General features: G+C 34.0%; 1 protein-coding gene and 1 long non-coding RNA gene across 3 annotated transcripts in view; one reads left to right on the forward strand and one right to left on the reverse strand.

Annotated features, from left to right (window-relative positions):
- The window catches only part of SecS (Sec synthetase), a 107,097-nt gene that overhangs the window by 62,138 nt on the left and 26,642 nt on the right, over positions 1 to 18,317 (forward strand). For both annotated transcript variants that reach the window (XM_090399740.1, XM_090399732.1), the window contains exons 7-10: positions 1,423 to 1,525; positions 7,209 to 7,338; positions 9,909 to 10,094; positions 11,614 to 11,704. In XM_090399740.1, coding sequence (XP_090255866.1) covers positions 1,423 to 1,525; positions 7,209 to 7,338; positions 9,909 to 10,094; positions 11,614 to 11,704 — 510 coding nt within the window. The remainder of the gene's footprint in view (positions 1 to 1,422; positions 1,526 to 7,208; positions 7,339 to 9,908; positions 10,095 to 11,613; positions 11,705 to 18,317) is intronic.
- LOC150110563 (uncharacterized) overlaps positions 1 to 18,317 on the reverse strand; it is a 79,732-nt gene that overhangs the window by 10,643 nt on the left and 50,772 nt on the right. The window lies entirely within an intron of this gene.

The following is an 18,317-nucleotide window of genomic DNA, read 5'->3' on the forward strand; positions in this document are numbered from 1 at the left end:
TGAAAGGAGTAGAGAAGAAAGGTGTTTGATTTCAGGCAGGTAAGGAAAAGTCCCAGAGAAAGACTATGATCTGGGCAGTTGATTGATGCAATTAGTACTGTTCTGGAAGCCTGAAATGCAAGATCTGACCATATTTGAGTCCATACAATTAAGAGATTATTATAATAAAATTATTGATAAGAAAGTATTAATAATGTAAACTTAATCATGTAATACTGCAATTCTCATTATTGTATGTTGGACATCATACTTGGAATATGATGACAATTTAGCAACATTCTAGATGTTACTTAGCTAATACCTTTTCATTAGTTTCAACTGAATAACAATCATTCATTCATTCATGGTTTTTATCCCTACATGGATTTTCCCAAAATTGTATGTATTGCTATCGATCCATCTCTCACTACATTTGAAACTCTCCAGTTTTTACTGAAGCACCAGCTTTGCTGCTCATTTTTCATAACTCCATTTGTCAGAATTACTAATCTGTGAGTTATTTTGACACCCTGTCCTTTAGATGGAAGATTTTTTTCCTCCAGCATCTTATTAATTACAGTGGCCATGTTTATTTGACAGATGCATATAATTCTCAGTTTCAGATGGTGTTAAAATTAATCACAGCTTATTTTCAGATTATCCAATTTCTGATTTTTTTTTATCTGCCTTTTTAATGCCCAAGATGTATTTTATTTGTACTTTCACAAACTTTTTTTTTTTTTTTTTCAACGTGGGGTCCACCTACTTTAGGTGTTTTGAGTTCCCCCACTCCTTTTTGCTCTGCTCTGTAGTGTAGGTTGAATCTGTGTGAATGCGATTTTTTGTGTATTTTATTATTATCATCATCATCTTCATGGAGTCAGAAGACTCGTTGCAGGACATCTTACTCTTACATGCATATTTCATTGTATCTGGACTTAAATGCATCCACTGTCTTTGCACTTATTACATTTTCATGCAATACATTCTAATCACCCACTATTCACATGCTAAAAAAACCTACTCCTCACTCCCCTGCTCATGCTCTTCTTAATGTGAAGCAGCTGATTTGCTATGTGTGAAATCATTGTAAATCTTAGTTATTTTGCTCAAAAATATGCCACATATCAATGCTGATTTAAATAAAGAAAAAAAAACTTTCTCATCTTATCAAGTTCTTAATGTTACTTACTAAAAGCAAGTGATTTTAAATGATAGTAATCATTGCTCTTGTTTCTGTTGTAGCAGCTTAAAATGTGTTATCAATCAGCTTAAACAGCCTGCTCTAATTCTGATTTTTAAATTTCGTTTCTCAATTTAATTTAAGATATTATAGTTTGTTCAGATAATAAAAATAATAGCTGACAGGATATATGTAGTGGTAACAGGATATGTTTTTTAAATGCAATAGTTTCTGAAATTTTTTTATAATTCATATTTCAGGTTAGAAGATGTTGCAAAATTATGCAAAGAAAATAACATTCCTCACATAGTGAATAATGCGTATGGTGTCCAGTCTTCGAAGTGTATGCATCTTATTCAGCAGGCAAGTGTCATTTTAAAAAAAAAACCTCTGAGAAACACTGTTTTAAACAGTTTAAAAAATCTCAGAAACTGTCAAATGCAACTTCAAACTAACTGAGAAAATGTCAATGGAGAGTTTTGCCCATATACCAGTACAAGATCTTCAACGATTAAGAAAATTTTCTCCCATATATTTTCTGCTATTTCACATACAGAGCAAAGTTTACCAAATTTCTGTTTGGTTCTCTTTGAAGGACATTTATTTATGTAACACTATATTTCTATAGCCTTGTGTTTGGTGCCTTTCCATCTGTGTCTTTGGTATCTGGCTTGGTTTATTAGATGAATTTAAAATTTTCCTTCACAAGATCTTCAATATGTATTCATGCATCATATTTACATGGAAATAGACATTTCATACATCTTCCTGATGAATGTTTTTAATTTTATCATTCATATAAAGCCCAGTATTCTAGATCTTCGTATTAATTCTTATCATTCATCTCTAGCCCATGTCATTTGCTCAAATGAAGATCTTGTACATGAATACGAACCCATATGGACTGACCATTACTTTAAATGGTTATGATATATATCCATCTAATGAGATACTATCTAACTGTTTCATTCTGTGTTGAATAACTATTCCGTATTCTTGAGAGTTCCAGTATAAAGAGACCACATAATTTTGGAGGTGGAGGAACCTATTAGTGCTATACTTCTCTTTTAATTTCATATATTTTGTATACTTCTTCAGAAGATTTTAGATGCAAGTTAAATAGCAAGAGATGTTTACTGTTAACAGGAATCAAATCATCAGTTGAAATTGGTTTAATAATGGATGCATGATTCCATAAGTATTAAGCTTGAATTGTTTCAAACCATAATGTACATCATATCTAAGAGTGTGTGAGATTCTTCATGACTAAACTTGGTGTAAGATAATACTTTGGTTTTTATTTCAGTGTGTGCACTTGCACGCACATGCGCAACATTTCCAAAGCCTTCTTGAAATTCTGACAGAGCAGTTGTGGTCTACATATGGCATGTCGATTTTTGCTATAATACAAGATGAGTTTCATTGATTATATGAATACTCATCTGGGTTTGTGCTTTCTTTTTTTTTTTTTTTCCAAATCTTTAACATGTTTTCATACACAGATCCTTGTGGATCATTCTGTTTCTCCTATAATATGCTAAATAAGCAGTAGATTTTATAGACACCTTGTTTCTTGATGGATGGGTAGATGATTTAGGAGGATGTAAAAATCTTGATCTTGTATAGTGGAGTGAAAGCTATTTTTATGTCATACGTTCAAAGTATTTTAGAAGTATTGTCTGTTAGGTGTTGAAAGTAAGGAAGAGTTATTTCATTCTTGTAGCATTGCCTGGGGACATTTTGCAAGATGTAGGTATATTCATTTTGGGATATGATGTAGCTGAGGTATCAAATTCTTGATCCCTTTTTTCTGTGTTGCTTGAGTGTTGTATACTTTGTCCCTGTGTTTTAATCATCTCTCTTTTTTGAGAGGTGGTGAGATATTACATAGCTGTATCTTTCAGTGTTGGGGTTGTATACTGAGTAAATGAGTTTTTCTTTGGAGATCTCCAGGAATATGTCAAGAAATTTTAGTCCAGAGTCCTGTTGTTTTCAAGTTAAGAGTGAAAGTTATATGTGGGTAAAGGATATAGCCTGTTCTGGTAGAATGAATTTGTCTAGTTGTTCTGAAGAGCAGGGCTAGATGATGAAATTTCATTCTTGGACTTGAAAATAACAGAACCCTACCATTTACTTGGTAGACTTGCACATTGTGACTCGAATTGTTAAAAATTGTTAAACTAATTTTCAACTGCCGATCTGATTCCTATTTAATTTTAATACAGTAAACATCTATTGTCATTTAACTTGTCATTTATATCTAAAACCTCCTGAAGTGTACAAAATAAAATAAAATAAAGTTTTTTTTTTCCAACTCAGAATTATGTTAAAAATTTCAACATAACCAGAGAAACCTCAGAAATGCACAGCTATTCTGTCAGTTTTTCTGAAAGAATTCTTTATATCCTCTGAAAATTTTGCTACTTCACTTTCTTCTCTTCTGTTTAAACTAGCTTCTTTTTTCTCTTTATTTGAATGTGCATCCTTGATTTCTTCCAGGATACAAAAATTTCTTGCTTATGTAGCTTCAATTACCATGGTCAGACTCTCATTCTGCTTAGATTAGACATGAATAATATTGATATATGAATTATATCAATTTTATGCCTTTTGTCAGAAAGGAAATAGCACTTCTACATTGCAGTTTCTTTAGATTTGTTACTCTTATTTAAGGAATTTTGTGAAGACTTTCTACAACATCCAAACAAGACTGATTCCATATTTTCTTGCATTTGGATGGTATATACAATATTCATCTTTAAGATGAATATTGTATACCATTTCCCTTTTTGTGTTAAGCTCAAAACTTGCTTAATAGTTATGATAGGGAAGTTCATCCTATCTGCATTGTCTACTTTGTCTGTAAATTGCATGCTCTTCTGGCAGGTTTGTCTGTTTTGTTGGATGATTAGGCCGGCCTGGTTGGCCTAGTGTTTAGCCTATCTGCTCACCAGCCGAAGAGACTATGGGTTTGAATTCTGCTGTAGGTGTGGATGTTTGTGATTGTCTGTGAAAATACTAGTGGTGGTGGTGGACAGCAGATGGTGTTGGTGTAGCTGATGCAGTTGGTGGATGAGGTTGAGTGGTGGAAACTGAGAGCTGCATTGTAAGTGCCCTCTCTCGATGAGTCTTGGACTTCCTGGAGGTGTAAAATAATAATAATAATAAACCTGAACTTCCGAGGAAAAAATAATCCTACCACCACCTTATGAGACCAGCTAACTCACTTTTGCTTGGAAAGCCCTGATGAAGGCTATTTACTTCCTAGACAGGATTCAAACCCAGGTCTTTCCATCTGACTGGCATTGCTGGTACCGGCTGAGCTACAGATGCTTATTGTCTTTTTATATAGTGTTAAATCTAATTTAAAAAAAAGAAAGAAACTGAGAGGTTGTCTCCTCTAATTAGTCTTCTGTGCTAAAGATGCTTTTTTATTTTCAATAAAAAATAAAATCATAAAGAAATAATAGAGTAATGGCAATTCCAGTGATGTTTAAACCTAGAGATATGCTGATCATTCAAATATATGCCCCTACAGAAGAATGAGGAAGTAGAAATAGATAACATGTATGATGAAATGGAATGGTGTATAAAGAAAGTTGGAGGCAAGAAAGATTGAGTTATTTGTGCTATGGGTGACTGGAACGCAAAAATTGGATCAGAGAGAACATTTGCACACGTGGGTCCATTTGGACTTGGAATTCGGAATGAGAAGAGGACAAAAGCTAATTGATTTCTGTAACAAGCACAGTCTCATCATAACTAACATTTATTTTAAACAAAAACCAACAGCAAGATACATATGGGAAAATCTGGATGGAAGATACAAAAATCAATTAGATTATATTGTGGTCAGTAAACATTAACATTACTTTTAAATGGAATATGAAACTCAAAGGTGATGCCAAGTGCTGACTGTAGATCTGATCATAGACTGGTCTTAATGAAGATGAAAATTCACCTGAAAACAATAAAAATTAAAAGAAGTCAACTCCTAAAATGAGATCTGCAAATGCTACAAAATCCGATAATAAAATCAAAATTTAATGACAATGTTTCAGAACTGCTGTTTACACAGTTGCAAAACGAAAATGAATCCTCTCAGTGGAATAGACTACAAGCAGCTATCATAACATCTGCTAAAAACCACATTAATAAACAAGAAGGAAGAAAGAAAAAACATGATAACACAAGAAGTAACCAACCTTATCAATGAAAGAAATAATGCACAAAATTGCGAGGCTCACAGAACTGTGAGTCTAATATCCCATGCATCTAAAATTATTTTAACCATTGTTAACAAACAAATTGAAAGAGCCTTAATCGGTGAAGTGTGTGAATAACAGAAAGACTTCAGAAGAGGAATGGGAACTACTAATGCATTAAAAATACTAATAGAAAGATCACTTGAAAGAAACAAGAACATTTACATATGCTTCATAGACTTTCAGAAGGCTTTTGACCAGGTAAAACATAATAAAATGTTCAATGTATTAGATAAATTATATATAGAAGATCATATACTTAAGATTATAAAAATGATTTACACCAAACAGAAAATGTAGTGTTTAACTCTGAGACTTCTGTAGTGAAAATAAAAAGAGGAGTTAGACAAGGTTGTATCCCTTCATCAAATCTATTGAATATCTATAGTGAGAGATGAAAAAGATTGAAAAACAAAAAACAGGAATTAGTTTCATTGGTATAAAATACAACAATCTTAGATATGCTGATGATACCGTTCTAATAGCAGAAAACAAAAACAAATTAATCAAACTACTGCAGCTACTAATTGAAGAAAGTAAAGAATTTGGATTAGATATAAATGCAAAAAATACCAAATTTATGAAAATCTTAAAAGAAAACAGATCCGAGCCAGAAATATTCATAAACAATATGAAAATTGAACATACAACAGAATACAAATATTTAGGCACTACTCTACTGCAGATGGAAAGCAAGATAAAGAAATAAAAATAAGAACAGCCATAGCTAAAGATGCCTTCTGGAAAAATAAAGATCTACTCAGAAGGTGAGTATCGAGACAAAGAAAAGAATGATAAGAACATTAGTGTAGCCAGTTTTCACATATGGAAGTAAGACCTAGATATTCAAGAAGAGAGGGAGACAACAGATAATGGCCTTTGAAATGTGGTGCTATAGGAGAGTTCTGAAAATCTCATGGACAGAACATGTGACAAATACAGATGTCTTACAGAGAATGAGAACACAGAGATCTTTATTACAGGAAATGATCTAGAGAAAGATGAGATTGGTGGGACATGTACTGAGAGGTTCAGCAGGACAGAGGATACTAACAGTTTTAGAAGGAAAAATTATTATTGGAAAAGGATCAAGAGGCAAAAAACGAAGGACATAACTTGAAGATAAAAGATCGTGGACAGGATCACATGGCTATGCAGAAACAAAAAAAGGAAAGCCACCAACAGAGAGAACTGGAAGGACATGGTGCTGCACCCTATCACTGAGGAAGCTACATGAAGAAGAGAAATAATAGGTCAACTACTCTTAAATATAGTAGTCATTTTTATCATTTCTATCCATCAATCTCTTCCTCTATTTTTCTCAAATTGTTTTTAGAAAAAAAATTTAGTAAAAACCTGTTTAATATGTTTTCCCTAAACTAATGCATGTCTTTAGTTTATCTCTTTAGTTAGACTTTAATTTGGGAAAACAAATGTAGATCTTATAGGAAAATTAAATCAGGTTCTCGTTATTGAAGACTAAAAGTTTACTCAAATTATTGGTTAGGTATGATCAAGAGTAACAAACCAGCATGGTGCAGTGTCTTGTATAAATAATAAGACAATTTTTATTTGCTAAATACAGTTCAAAAAGGTTTTTATTTATGAAAATCTTCTGAACTTCATAAATATTTCTCTGCACATGTACAACATTCTTACTATGTTCACCTAGAAATGGAAGTGAAAGTTTTCTAAGCAAGACAAAACATTAAAATTTTACTACAATAGTTTAACTTTAATATTCTGTTTGTAATATACTCTATTTTATCTTAAATTTATAGGCTTCACGAATTGGACGAGTGGATGCTTTTGTGCAAAGCACTGATAAGAACTTTATGATACCTGTTGGAGGTTCTATTATTGCAGGCTTTGATAAAAAGTTCATAGATAATATTGGCAAAACATATCCAGGTGAGTATCTCTTGTTGTATGTTCTTATTACTGTCGAGTATTGCACACCAACTTGATTTATAATTTTAAATTATATCTTAAAATATACATTTACAACAACTACATTAATGTGTGATGAACTTTTCTGCATCACTTACTGTAGTCATGGGGTACTTCTTTCCCATTAAGTCAAGAAAAGTTCCAAGGACCTAAAAGTGGAAAGTTTCATGAATTGGAGGATGAGTTACTTGAATATGTGTAAGGTTTGCTTAAATATGGTTGCTGTGTTTCGCATGAGATTTTACGTTTAAAAGCACGTGAATTAGGAGATTCTTGGTAAGTCATATCCATTTTCAGTCTTTTCCTGAACACTAGTTTGTGAAAATCCCACATATATCTCTTACCATGATTTTTTAACTTTACTTTTGGGAAAAAAAGTGCAAGTTATATTCAAGTAAATATGGTAATTACTCCATACATCAAGGATATCTTTTTCACTAGTTTTCACGGACCTTTATCATCTCTGATTCCTTTTACAGCTCTTTTTTCTCCATTTCTGAGCTCTTTCAACAGCCTTCAGAATATCTTGCCACCTTCCTGATATTTATTTTCTATATTCTTACCAAAGTTTTCCCATGACTTTTGTTTAGCTAGTTTTACACAGTGTTTAGCTTTCTTACATTTGTCTCTGTATTCTGTAAGAGCACAAGCTGACTTATTTGCTAGGACCTTTTGATATGCTTTCTTCTTTTCCTTCACCGCCTCTTTAACTTCTTCAATTTGTGTATTTTAGTTTACAGTTCACATCTAAGAGCTGCTCAACTTTTATTTGCTTTAAAACTTTCTTACATGTTATTCTTTTCGATATGAAATTCAATTTTATTCTGCTCAACACTACATGGTGATCACTTCCAATTTCAGATCCTCTGTACACTCTGGTATCCTGCACCAGGGAGAAAACATCACTATCAACAATAACATAGTCAATGAGACTTTTCTTATTCCTTGCCTCTTTTCTCCATGTGAATTTGTGCACATTTTTATGTTGGAACATTGTGTTAGTAATAACCAGTTCATGTCCTGAGCAGAAATCCAACAGGTGCTTACCATTATTATTGGCTTTGTTCTTTTCTCCAAATTTTCCCAATATATTGTATGTCTGACAATCATTTCCTACTCTGCTAGTTAGATCCCCAACAAGGATCAGCTGTTCCTTTTTCATTGTGTCAGTTGCTTTCTCTAAAGCCTCAAATTCCTCCACTTCTACCTTATTAGAATCTTCTGTGGGACCATAGGCACAAATAAGTCTCATTGTCCAGTTCCCCATTCTGATATTTGCCCACATCACTCTACTTGAGACTGCCTGCCATTCAAGAAGATTAGCCTTGTATTTTGTGTTGAATACTGTAGCTACTCCTTTTCCTTGATTGTCATTGCCTGAATATAACATTTTGTATTTATTGCTCAGAAAGATCTCACCAGTTTTTGTCTTTTTTGTTTCACTCACCCTGTTATGTCGATCTGGTACTTATCTAATTCCTCAGCTAACTCCATTTCTTTGCCATTCAGACTTCTTATGTTGATAGTACTGATCTTTAACTCTGGTGATGTTGAGTTGGGGGTGTGTTTTCTGATTTGTTCCAGTAGCTGACTTTTCGCATTTCGCCCTGGTTCTCTGGAAAAACAACTGGGGCCTTGTTTAACCCGGCAACGCCCCTAGTCGGCATGAAATTTTGTCATGTTGTACCATCATTTTATATTTTGGTTTAAGCCAATAAGAATACAATTTGGTCGGCTAAATCCCAAATTGCCAGCCCATCCTTGTTCATTCAGCATCCAGGTAGATGCTCAACAGGGTGCACCACGAGAAGTTGAGGAGTGGACATTAGGTCAGTAGCCCTGGTCAGTTCTCTGCATTCCTTTAAAGGCTATGTGGCGGTCTCCTCTCAGTTATACAGCTTTAACCCTTAAGCACCCCCATGTGACTCATGCTTGTAGAAAATATTGTTTAACAGGGGTTTCCTTAAAATTGACATTCAGCTTGTTTTATTATTAATTGATGATATTAACTGGTTTGTGGTTTAAATCATTTCCACTATTTTTTTCATGCCACAACATAATCTGATTAAATCAACATTCATTTAATTGCATCCTTCTAACGCTTGGTTTGTTTCAGTTAATAAATTTCAAGTCATTATTTAATATCTAATTAGATTTTCCCACAGCAGTTCAAAACCTGCAAAATTGATGTATACACCTGTTGAAATAATAAATTGATGTTTCAATAACAAAATAATTTGAGTAGCAGAATGATTTGAATTAATTTGAGTAGTATGGTTTGAATTAATGTTTATAGGAAGGTGGTAGAATTTTTGTTTATTTTGTTTATTATTTTGTTTTGTTTATTATGCATATATTACACACATCTCTCTCTCTCTCTCTATCTATCTATCTATCTATTTATATGTGTGTGTGCACTGTGCATATGTTATGTTACTTTTTTTTCTACTGAAGTTAACTATTTAAAGCTAAATAAGCAGTTTTAAAAAACTGCTTATTTAGTTTTTCTGCCTATTTTATTCTCTTAATAGGAAGAGCTTCAGCTGGTCCCTCTCTTGATACTTTTATTACATTGCTGAATCTTGGTGTTCGTGGATATAAAAAATTGCTCTCGGAAAGAAAAGATATGTTTGTTTACTTGAAGAAAGAACTGTCAAAAGTTGCTGAAAAATATAATGAGAGACTGCTGGAAATCAAGCACAATTCAGTATCTTTAGGTAATATTATAAAATATTTTATCAATTATATTTGTACTGTGTGAATGACTGACTAGCTGACAGATCATTCCTTACTATCTAGGCCAGGGGTGTCCAACCTGTGGACCACGTGTGGCCCTGGACTGTTAGTAATGCAGCCCCATAAGATCTTAACATTATTATGTGATGCGAAAAATATGCTGTCTTTCTTTCTGTTTGGTACAGAAATTTGAGAATAGGTTTCAAGATTTCAGAAAAAATTATCAATTTTTTTGTATATTTGCAACTCCATTTTCAGTCGACATAAATACATTACCTTCGAATTTTCAAATGAAATGTATAGAGTTGCAATCAGATATTCAACTCAAAATTTGATCATGTCTCTTTGCTAGATTTTTGTAAGACCTATCTTCCCACAGAAAAATATCCTTTACTTTATAATGATGTTTTATTCATGTCATCACTTTTTGATAATACATACATTTGTGAACAACTATTTTCAGGAATGAAGCATACAAAGAATAAAGTTAGATCATAAATTTCTGATGAGAACCTTGAGAGCTCACTATGAATTGCAACCATTTCCATCGAACTAGACATTGATGCATTGGTTTCACGTAAACAAGGCCAAATATCTCACTAGTTTTGTGTTTATGCTGCCCTCTTTTTTTTTTAATGTTATAATAAAAAATTTAAAAAAATAAAGGAAGTTTTGTTACTTATATACATTAACTATATTATACATTTTATATGCAGCCCAAGACAATTCCTCTTCACTCAGTGTAGCCCAGGCAAGCCAAAAAGGTTGGACACCCATGATGTAGGCTTTATGGAACTAAACAAGCTGAAATTTGCACAATTCTCTTAGTTAGGCAGCCAGTGGTGTGTGTGTGAGAGAGAGAGAGGAGGGATCTGAAAACTGAATTTTTAAATTTAAGTAGCTAAGAAACACTTTTTTTCCCACTTTAAGTTCAGAATGGTTTGTGATAGTGGGGTTTGATTTTTTTCATCATATGTTTCAAGAAATAAAACACTCCACATTCCCCCATTTGTGATATTTTTGAGAACATTTAATTTGAAATGCAAACCTAATCTGTTTTTTTCTAAAATTCTATAGAGGCTCTCCTTAGGTATATATGTGCACACAAAAAAAAAAAAAAAATATGCATTGCTTAACTGAGCAAAAGGATAAAAATATTAATTTATATAATTCTAAGCCAAATGTCTCCATATTGTTGGTTTTCTTTCTAATAGAAACAGCCCTTCTTCTTAGCTATCCCCTATTAGTGACTACAGCACTAGCCTGTAGGCACCAGTCCTAGTTCCATTCACTTTAAAATTGTTCACCTTGAAGTGTTCAATGTTGTTTATCAGTAGTTAGTAGCCAAAGGCTGTAAGGGCAGACTCTCTAGTAAGTTATATGGATAGTAAGAAGAAAAATTAGACCTTACCATGTTAAAACTATACACAAAAAAAAAATTAATATTCATACCAAGATTAATTAAAGAATTATATACTCTGTATATTTTTTTTTCTATAGCAATGTCTCTACATAGTTTACAGGAAGCTGACAGAAGAGTTTTAACACACATTGGTTCAATGCTGTTTACAAGATGGGTCTCTGGAACCAGGTATGTTATATTAGATAGTGTGAATGACTATATATCATAATAATAGTAAATTCATAATTGAAAACTGAAACTGTTATCATTAGCTTTAGTTTGTGGTTACCAACCATGTTACTGTGTTACAAAAATTATATGGGCACCTTAGTCTTTCATACATTTTATTATCACAGTCCAAATTGTCTTGGTTTTGGCCATGATTACGAATGCTGTTCTCCTGGTTACATACTTTCTGTAAATGTCTAGGCTAACATCAAAGTAATAAAAAGACATTTAGCAAATAGTCTGAATGGACACTAGCATTTTGACAATTTCTTCCATCAAAATAACAACTGCCTCTTATTCTGAAAATTTTAATTTTGGTATTCCCATATCCTCAAACTATGTTTGTATTTTATACCCCCCCCCCCACACAAGAGCTCTTAAGACATATGACACAATAGTGCTATCTGTGAGCAAGTAGTTAAAGAGGGAAAAAGGAATTTGTTGGTGTGTTTCTTGAAGCTGGGGGTTGTAATCATTGGTGAAAACAGTATGGGGAAGACTATTCCCAAAGAACAGAGGTATACAGAATGAAGGAAGGAGAATGATGAGTCAGTTTGATAAGTTCAGAGCTAGAATGTATGAGTGTTGACCAGATTACTCATTTTCTACATGATTACAGGCTAGAGCCAAATCTCTAGCCTAGAGATTTGGCTTGGATTGCTTCAGCACGTTTGTTGGAGAATTAGGGCTTGTATGAAGGTCGAAGTTTGGAGTGGAGTAAGGAATAAAGTCACTTCTCCCAGAGAGAATAACTTTGGTTATTAGATCAGAGCAAGTGCCTAGGATCAGAAGAGCAGACCAAATCTGACCATGGAGATTAGACATAGAATTCCCTAGGGATCATCCCAGTTGGTACCATTGCAGTGGTACCAAAGGATATGACATTGATATTTACTGGAAGAAAGATAGAAAAGGAAAAATGGACAAGTTATGGCCAAACTTGTCAAGATCATAGCTAACATCAGCAGTATATTTTAAGGGAGAAAGCTGGTTAAGAAAAGGTCCAAGGTGTTGGGAGAATGATGATTATCTTGATTTCTGGTAGGTTGGTGAACAATTTGTGTTAAATCATCTCTGGCAGTTCAACTTCTCTTCCAGCTTGGTCTGTGAATTTGGAAAAGGGAAGCTAGTCTGAATTATGGACGTTAACCTCCACTAAAGTTTATATCACTGGTAGAGTAATTAGATTGTATGTGATCATTTTTTGGAGATAAATAATTAAATAAGTATCTCTGAAAGTTGATCACATGCAATCGAGTATTAGAGGCAACAAAGTGAGGCAAAAAATCATTTGGCAAACAGATAATAAAAAGGAGATTCTGGGTTTAACAGTCTTTGGCATGGAATATGAAACATGACAAATGCAGAAGTTCCAGCCTTCTTGCAAAGAATTGTGCATGATGTAATGTGGAAAGTTTGGGATGTTACGTGGAGATGTAGTTGTAGAAGGTGCTAGTTGGGGTTCAGTGATGAGAAAATATATTGGTTTTGGATGCCTGTAAGTGGTGGTGGTGGTGGTGCTCCTCCATGATGAACGTTGTTATTAGAATTGATTCCCGAGATGGTAAAAGTCAATCTGGAAGGATTTTTTTTTAACATGGAAATTTGTTATAGTTTTTTTTTCTTTTTTTTAGATACATTTTTGGTATTTTTTGAGAATCTTTTGATGGTTTTTATTGCAGATTTTTTAATACAGTAACACCATGATTTTTTTATGTTTTATTATTATTATTATTGTGTAACACCTTCAAGGAGTCCCAAGACGCATTGAGGGATCAACACCATCTACTGCCCACCACCACCACTAGTATTTTCACAGATAATCACAAACATTCATGCCCACTGCAGGATTGAGGCAACTACCTGCAGCCTTTTGGCTGGAGAGCGAATACACTAACCACTCGGCCAACCAGGCTGGCAGTTATGGTAGTGCAAAAGACAAACAAAAGTCATGGGATGACTGGTAAGAACATAAAATATCAGGAAGGTAGCTGAATATTCTGGAAGCTATTGAAAAAGCTTAGAAATGAAGGAAGGGGTATTGTAAAAGGAATCAGATGATGAAGGTATTCTAGATGTCTGGAATAACTACTCTAAAAGATTGCTAAATGAAGCCAGCAGTGACAAGTGCTTTAAAAAACTCATTAGGAAAACATATCAGTACTTGAAGTAGAAAAAATTCATTAAGAACCTGAAATGTGGTAAAGCAGCTGGAGTTGATAATATTTGACCAGAAATGCTCAAATATTGAAAAATTTTACAATATCTGCATTGCCTAATTCAGAGGATTGAATTCCAAATGATTAGAGTAGAGGTCTTATAGTACCCATCTATAAAAGGGGAAATAAAACTGAATGTGAGAATTAGAGGAACTTCCTGCTAAATATTCCTGTAGGATTTCATGCAAGTACAGGGTGACCATAATTAAACTTCCCCTATTCATAGTCTTATGTAGCTTGATCTAACAACCAGAATGTTACCAAATTTGGTAGGGAGACTAATCAAGGCATAGGAAGAAGGATTCCATGAAAAAAAAAAAAAAAAAATTAGTTTGAAAAGTTGCTGAAAAGGCAAATATGGTGCTGTTGTAGCCCAGGAAATCAAAAATTTGCACAAAACAAATTTGAACATATATTTATTATGAATGATGCCTGTTTTGCTGTCATTCATAGGACCTATAAAGTAAAAGGAAAACTTTACAAGCATGTGCCTCACTTTACCTTATTGTGTGTTATTTGTAAAGTTATTTTACCTTAACAAGTGCAATGCATCTGCTGCCTTCATGAGTTTAGAACCTGCCAGAAGTTGAACAAAGGTCCTCTATCAGCTAACACAGTTAGATCGATGAGTCACAAGAGTGATGAAACAGGATCTTTGGAAGTTTGACCTGGCAGAGGATGGAAACCAGTGCTACCATGGGTAATTGAAGAGGTTGGCACTGCAGTTGTCAACAGATCACACAAAAGTGTTGCTGGTAGTAGCAGTGCAACAATTGGATATTCCATGGTATGAAAAGTCTTGTGCAAAATTATTATATTTTATCCATACAAGATCAGCTGCATACAGCAGCTGCTACATGATGATTATAATAAGTGACTGACATTTGGGCTGATGTTTCTGGTCAGATTGTAAGTTGATGATGCTTTGCTTTGGAAAATTCTGTGGGGATATGAGGTGCATTTTTATCTGTATGGGACTGTAAAAACCCAAAATTGTCAAATTTGGGCTTCCTAATCACCCCATGCGCTCTAGGAACTTCCATTATATTCACTGAAAATTACTATTTAATGTGGCTTCACAGCAGATTTTATAATACAGCCATTCTTTTTTGAGGACATCACTCCGACAGGACTAGTAACTTATTCCATTACCACATATGCTGAACAGTTTCATCATTCTGCAGAGTTAGCAATGACAATGTCTAGACATGACCGTTTTAATGCAAGATGCACTTGCCCACATTACATGACTGGTACAGGACTACAACATTATGAAGAAAGGTAGCATTAAACTTGATATCAAAATTAGAGATGTTAATCTCTCAGTCACATTTTTATCAGTTGCATCACCACCTTGCTCCCCTGATATTAATCCATACGATTTTTGGTTCTGAAAGCCAATGTCTATCTTGGTGGTGTCTCGAACTTGGTAGCCTTAAGGGACAGCATATCACCGACTGTGATGAACATTCCTTCAGACATGGTACGTTCTGCTGTTGAGAATGCTGCATACAGAATGCAATTTCTGTTTCACGAGAACAGTGGCCAGATTGAACCAGAGGATCGCTTTCACATGGGTGAACTCAACATGCTCGAGTTGTGCAACAACTCGAGCATGTTTGTGACAACACTTACACCTAGTAACTGTAATATCATAATTACTGTGCTAAATTAAATTGATATTAAATGTTTTATTGTTGTGTTATCATAAGTGTAACACATAAAGGCAATCTTTCGTTTCAGTTTAGTCTTTGTTATTCATTTTTTTTTGTCCATTTTTACACTTATTTTCTCATTATGCAATGTCATATTCCTCTATTGAAGACTTTTCAAACTAAAATTTTTTTTCCTCAGAGTCCTTCCCATGTCTTGATTAGTCTCCCTACCAAATTTGGTGACATTCCAGTTGTAAGATAGGGCTACATAAGGCTCAGAATATGGGAAGTTTAATTTGGGCCAACCCGTATACTTGAGAAACAGCCAGGAAGAATTGCAGAAGGGAAGCTTAGTGAAGAATAAACTGGATTCAGGCCAAATTGAGGTTGTCAGAATCAAATTTTCACTCTAAGGCAAATAGTTGAGAAATAATGAGAATATATAAAGGATCTGTGTTTAAGTTTTGGAGATCTGGAAAAGGCATATGACAAGGTGCCAAGAGAAAAACAATATGTAATCTATCTTTGAGTTGTAAGTCAGCAGTTGGAATTTAAGGAAGTATAGAAAAATGGTTTGATGTTAAATCAGGCATGAGACAAGCATGTACATTATCTCCACTGGTATTCATCATCTGTATGGACTACATTATGAAGAAAGGTGGCATTAAACTTGATATCAAAATTAGAAATGTTAATCTCTCAGCTCTCTACTTTATTCATATCGTGTCATACCTGACATATGCATTCTGAATGGTAAATCTATAAAGCAGTTAAAACATTTCAACTATTTAAGCACAATTTTTAGTGAATATAGCACATCAAATATGGAAATAGACATCAGAATTAGCTAATTTGATAGAAAGCAACTGAATAAATTTATATGGAATAAGAGAGAAATTAGTTAAAACACTCAACTAGCTGTATACAATAAGTTAAAGATACCAAGAAATTGTTTTCTTGGTTTCATCTTTGTATGGGAAGGACCACTGTCCTTCCCATAATTCATAGCATTATACATGTCTGTAAGGATATGTGCCTTGCATTATGGGATATTAATGCAATTGGTGTGAAGTCATTAGCCTTTATACACAAGTAGCCTAGTTGTGAAATTACTTTGTGTGCAAACTTTGTTTACACTTGGAACAAAGGCAGAAAAAAATATATAATTTCTTGGCATCTTTAACTTATACTATAAGCAAGTGAAAAAATCTTTCAGCAACTAGTTCTAATTCAGAGTATTTCAGTAATAAGCTGTGACACCTTTTGACTACTTGTATATGGGAAATACATGGCCTCTGCATTACTACCTTGGTATCTCTTCTAGGTCTGGCTCCTACTGGTGACATATGGTGGTGTTCATCTTTGGGTTTGCTTGATTCCTTGGGGGGGGGGGTTGAGAGGTTCTGCTCGGCAGCAGGTCTTTACCTGTCATGTGGAGCCACTGCTGAGTTTCCTGGCTGGAGTAATTCAGGTCAGGAGTAATGAGTTTAGCAGTTTTCCCTTAGGGTTACTCAGTAAAATGCAGAGTGATCTTGTAGATCACTCAGAGTTTTTGGAGAGGCATCCCCCACATTTTAACATATCTCAATAAAGGTCGAAACTGTAAGGTTTAGGTAGTGGCCCCTCCCATAATGTATAGCATTATACAAAGGAGGTCTGGAAAGTTCTGATAAACAGTTAGAACAAAAATTAATTAATTTTATGTCTTCTTATATATTTTAAAAGAAAAAGAACAAATTATTACAATTTGATGAAACATGGGGGTTCAAGGATTTTAAGATATGTTCTATCTTTGTGATAATATCAGTTGTTTTAATGTCATTTTTGTTCTAGGTGTTTATTAGAACTTTCCAGGTCCTCCCCCTTATGCATGTCTGTAAGGGTATGTGCCCGGCATTATGGAATACTAAGGCAATTAATATGAAGTCATTAGCATCTATATAAAAGTAGCCTAGTTATGAAGTTATTTCAATTGCAAACTTTGTTCATTTACACTTGGATAAAGGATGAAACCAGGAATATGATTTCTCGGCATCTTTAACTTATACCTGTATATAAGACAGTGTTCAAGCTAGTTTTTACTCATACATCTGAAAACTGGGTTAGAAATAAAACAATTGATCAAAGACTGGATACTGCAGATATGAGAGTTTTGAGAAAGATTTGGGGGGGGGGTTAAGAGATTGCATCAATGACAGTACAATATTAAAAAATGAGGATATTAGAAAAGAACTTACTAGTCATTATTAGCATTCAGGAATGTGTTAGCAAAGCTAATATCAAGTGGTCACCATCATCAGCCATTGTCAATCCACTGCTGCATGAATGCCTTTCCAAGATTACTCCCAAAACTGTTTGTCCATGGCTCTCCTTTCCTATGTCATTCCTTCAAATCTGATGATATTATCAATCCATCCTGATTTAGGTCTGTGCTGTAGTTGTTTTTCCTCTTATGGAATCCAATCCAGTACTTCTTTTGGCCATCATTGATCTTGTTTTCAAGCAATATGTCTAGCCCATTGCCACTTCAGCTGATTTGGTTTGATTTCTTATCCACATATTCCTTTTGTGATCCAATCTTGTGATACCAAGCATACTTCTTTCCATGCTAAATTGTGTTGTTCACAATTTAATTTTTGAATTTTCTTTGCCTTTAGTGTCCATGTTTCACAGCCATATGTCAATATAGGAAGAATACAT

This window comes from Typopeltis vanoorti, chromosome 1 (genome assembly GCF_054136105.1).
Source record: "Typopeltis vanoorti isolate ZY-2024b chromosome 1, IOZ_Tvanoo_1.0, whole genome shotgun sequence".
NCBI classification, from domain to species: Eukaryota; Metazoa; Arthropoda; class Arachnida; order Uropygi; family Thelyphonidae; genus Typopeltis; species Typopeltis vanoorti.